At 57.2% G+C, this 4,570-nt stretch overlaps 1 protein-coding gene across 2 annotated transcripts in view; it reads right to left on the bottom strand.

Moving 5' to 3' along the window:
- KLHL26 (kelch like family member 26) overlaps positions 1 to 4,503 on the bottom strand; it is a 23,026-nt gene extending 18,523 nt beyond the window's left edge. Inside the window, exons 1-2 of one of the 2 annotated variants that reach the window (XM_026865084.1) lie at positions 4,404 to 4,503; positions 902 to 1,223 (exon numbers count right to left, since the gene is read on the bottom strand). In XM_026865084.1, the coding sequence (XP_026720885.1) occupies positions 902 to 1,134 (233 nt within the window). In that variant the 5' untranslated portion in view covers positions 1,135 to 1,223; positions 4,404 to 4,503. Of the gene's footprint in view, positions 1 to 901; positions 1,420 to 4,403 lie in introns of those variants that run through there. The other variant, XM_026865085.1, reaches the window with a different exon arrangement.
- Positions 4,504 to 4,570: the final 67 nt, after the last annotated feature.

The raw sequence follows: 4,570 nt of genomic DNA, 5'->3' as shown, positions 1-4,570 counted from the left end.
GGCGCCGCCCCGAGGGGGGGGACCGGGGACAGTCACCTCCCCACGGCTGGGGTACCCGGGGGATTGTCACCTCCCCACGGCTGGGGGGACCCGGGGGATTGTCACCTCCCCACGGCTGAGGGGACATGGGGGGCTGTTACTGCCCCATGGCAGAAGGGACATGGGGGGCTGTCACCTCCCCACAGCTGGGGGGACCTGGGGGCTGTCACCTCCCCATGACTGAAGGGACATGGGGGGTTCTCACCTCCCCACGGTTGGGGGGACCTGGGGGATTGTCACCTCCCCACAGCTGAGGGGACATGGGGGGCTGTCACCTCCCCACAGCTGAGGAGGCCCCGGGGCTGTGACAGCCCCACAGCCGAGGGGTCCCAGGGTGTCACCCCCCTCACATCCGAGGGGCCCTGGGGAGGTCCGTCACAGCCCCATGGCTAAGGGGGCCCAGGGGGCTGTCACCATCCGATGTCATGGACCCCGGGGGTCTGTCACCTCCCCATGGCCACAGGGTCCCGAGGGTTGTCACTGCCCCATGGCTGAGAGGACTAGGAGGGGTCTGTCCCTGTCCCTTGGCTGAGGGGTCCCGGGGGCTGTCACCTCCCCACAGCTGAGGGGACCCGTGGGGGTCTGACACCACCGCACAGGCCACCACGGGCATCCTCGTTCCATCACCCCCCAGCCGAGCATCATCCAACAGCCGCCAACACCCGCAGCCTCACACCCAAACGCTGAACGCTGCCCCTCGGTAAACGTCTCCCACAGGGACCATCGAGTGTGCAACCACCCCGGGACTGCGGGGACAACGCCGCTGCCCGTCACCCCGGGGACGAAGCCTCCCGCCACGCCATCCGGACGATTATGGACCGGGTTTTATTGCCATAAGCGCTTTGTGCAAGAGCAACAGTACCCTCCAGAGGGTGCAGTCTTGTCGCCGGAGATCGCAGCGCTCCGGCTGCGTCGTCTCCGTGCCAGGGATGCCTTCGCCACCCCGCGTCCCCACACATGGTCGGTGTCAGAGTCCCTCCCAGCTCTCCCCAAAGCGACCGGTGGAGACGAGGCCAAACGTCGCGGGATCCGTGTAATTTTTAAACCCGGGGCGCATCTGGAGAGAGCGGACGGTCTAGAGGGCATTCCAGTCATCAGTGGAAATCAGGCAATTATTCATAGCGGTGGCTCTGCCAACGACTGGGGGTAAATTTCTTTGATTTCCCATGCCTCGGCCTCCACATCTGTATAAGGGAAAGGGGGAATTCGTACATGAGAATAAACGGAGTTGGAAAGCCGTGAAAATACTCTTTCAAGTTAGCCTGATGAAAACTTCATGTTCTGGAGCCCTCCCGCTTCAAGGAGAGCAATCTGTTTCAGAGGCGAAGCTGTGTATTTTTCTTATTTAAACCTTCTAAATCTGCTGGAGCATTAAAAATATTTGGCATTTCCACAGCACATTTCATTCCCAGCTCCAAATGCGTTTTACAGACATTCATTAATTAAGCCTCGTAAAACCTTTGGGAGAAAGGGAAGCAGTACTTATTAATTTGCTATTTGTATTGCTGCAGCGCACCGAGACCCCAGCCAGGACCTCAGGGTCCTGTTATTTTAGACCCGACCTCCACAGAAGAGGAGATGTCAGCGCGCCGAGGCGCGGGGAGAGCGGGAGGAGGCAGTGGATGGATGTTAATGCTGTAAGTCATCGGCAGAGCCCGCAGCTCTCCGTCCCCGGCGCTTCGCCACGGTGCCCTTTCCAGGCAGAGCTGCGGGAGCAAGTGTGGCTCCCACCTGAGCTCTCCCCACACCTCTCCGTTTTGAATTTTGCTGGTGTTTGGGGGCTCCTGCCCCTCCTTACCAGCCCCCCGCGCTCATCCCGCTTCCTCAGCCACCACCTCTGCTTCATCCGATACCTTCCACTCTCTGCTGTGGCCGCTTTCTGTAGCTTTACATTTGCAGCACACCTCTCGATCTTTTAAAAGGTTTAAAATAAATGCTTTCTCTTTATTATTTTTAGGTCCGTGTAGATATTTTAAGTGCATCTATTTCGGTTCACAGCAATAAAGCAGCCCTGCTGAGGGCTGGCCCCGCCGGCCTGCCGGCTCGCTGCAGACCTCTCCGTCCCAGGTGGGTCGGTGGATGGGAGCTGTGAACGTTACACCTCTGCTTCCCCTGCAGGAAAAACCAGGCTGTGCCGCATGCTGGAAATGCCTTTCACATGTTCCCCAGATCCCAGTTAAATCGAACCCCAGAAGGTCTCTCAAAGCATGAAAAATGCATTTATACGATGCTGGAAGGAAGATGTATTCCATAACTACTCTGGTGACCAGGCGTGCTGACTTGTGTCATGTGGAGAAGGAACCAAAAGGGGTTATTTCTTGTTATTTCATACCGCTGATGGGATTTTATCTCTCACAGCAAATCCAGGAACTTTTTAGTTACCATTATTGTTTGATTTTATGGGCCATTTGATATTTATTTTTATTTCTATTCATTATTTGTTGAGTGCACTTAGCCCCTTCCCCAAGGAGCCTGCCTTATATCTAAGGTGATTTTTACAACCAGTGTTAGCACAGCATCTGAGCAACTTGCACAACTTTAATATATTTATTCTGCACACGCAGTATATCAAGGCAGTCCTGGTATTCCTACTGTGGAGAGCGGTGGTCTGCCTGTAAAATCACAAGTCTAACTTAACTGGGATAAAAGAAAAAAGAATAAACTCCAAACTATTTACATTCTTCTTTCTGATCTTCATTTTAAGCCATCAGGATGTATTTGAGTCATATTTTCACGGTTTTTTCCCCCCCCCCCCTACAAAACATGAGGTCTAGCAATGTACCTTTTACTGCAAGCCAAGCTCTCACAGATCCCACGACTCCCACAGCTGGGGCTTTAAAATCTGAGTCCAACACTGTGAGACTAATGACAAAATCATGAGCTGGCAGCGCTGCCTTTTCCTCCGACCTTTTCATTTCATCCTGCAAGTGCTCAGAAACAGGAATTCCTCACAGCTCGCAGCGCTATAGGTCCACGCAGTTTGCATTGGGTGGAGGAGGCGGACAGCTGGCCACAACGAGGTGGTGGGGTTTTCTTCCCCTAATTCTTGCGAGATTTTCCCCAGCACAACAAAGCCTCCCCGTTCCTTTATTTGCTATTGTTGTGGAGGAGTCTGCGAGTGACCTCCCTCTGGCTCCCGTGCCACGGTGACGAGCGCTGCTCCATCTCCCGCTTGCCATGCGTGTCTGGAGGGTGCTGTGGGCTTTTTCGGTACCTGTGCTTCTGGCTGGTTTTATTCCCTCTCGATTTTGGGTAGATCGCTCTCTGCTAATCCCCGTGTAATCCCAGCAAGCGTGTGAGCCCGGAGAGGGCTCGAGCACACAGGCTGGGGTGCATCTGCTGGTGGAGCCGGGGCTCTCCGTGTGAAGATGGGCCACGACATCGCGTGAGCTGGTCCTTCTCCCTTCTCTTTTGTCCCACCAGGTTACCCTGCCTGCAGCTCCCCACAGCCACGTTCAGGCCAGGAGAGGTTTTATCTCCCTCAAAGATTATTGGCCTCTCACTGGAGGCCAGTGAAGGTGAGATGTTCTCTCCTTCTCCCCCTCAGCACCTCCTCTGCTGGTTGCCACCACAAAAAACTCCGTGGCTGAGACTGGCCACCAGCCCTGTGGCACGTGGGGCTCCCAGCAATGTGGGGGTACCCCAGCCCTCTGCACAGGACGAGGTCTGTGGGCTCCCACACACCCTGGGGCACAGACCAGCCCTGCAGGTCCCCAGCCTCCTGCTGCAGAGCCAAACCCACACAGCAGCGGCTGCCGAGGCTCCAAGCATGACGCATCCCTGCCAGGATAGAGACAACCTGGCTCTCAGGACAGGCTCCCACCCGCGGGCAGGTCACCCACCCCGTGGGTGCCATCTCATCCGGACCAGACAACACACACGTGTGTGTCCGCCCGTGCTGGGAGGTGCAGGTACCGCTGTTCCCTGCGCTGAAGAGCGAGCGGGAGGAGCAGGCTGAGCAGGAAGCAGACAGCAGAGCCACGTGGAGTCTGGCTCAGGGGAAAGCTGAACACCTTCTTTTAGAAATCTTGGGCTCCTTCCACTCCCACGCACGGCGGGGCGAGCTGACGCACGCGGCACCCGCGGGAGCCGGCTCCCACGCCAGCTGGAGACCTTGGCTGTCCCCGGCACCGTCCGGCCCCAGCGCGAGGCCACGATCCAGCAGATCCTCTCTGCACGTGCTGCAGCGTAAAGCACACGTGTCGTCCTCATGAAATCAGCAGGTCGGCTCCAGCGCCTGAAGGTGAGCAGGTGCTGGGCCACGCCGCCGTGTCGGCACTTAAGGGAGCCCGATTCCCACCCGCCCGGCCAAACCGCAACCACACATCCCCGCTTTCCCTGACCAGCTTGGCTGCGCTCCTCACCTGGCAAAAGAACACACGGCAGGGAAAATAAACACGGAGGGAAGCGAAGCCCCTCATGGCCCGGCAAGTGAGGTCTGCGTTCCAAGAAGTAATGAAGCCCAGGGAATGGAAAATGCATGTCACTTGGCGGCGGGCTGGATGCGCGCAGGCGCTCCGTGCCGGCTGCC

Source organism: Athene cunicularia (assembly GCF_003259725.1).
Source record: "Athene cunicularia isolate RWA chromosome 28 unlocalized genomic scaffold, athCun1 chr28_part1, whole genome shotgun sequence".
Taxonomy (NCBI): Eukaryota; Metazoa; Chordata; class Aves; order Strigiformes; family Strigidae; genus Athene; species Athene cunicularia.
The sequence above is the reverse complement of the archived record's forward strand: the minus strand, read 5'-3'. Positions and strand labels throughout refer to the sequence as shown.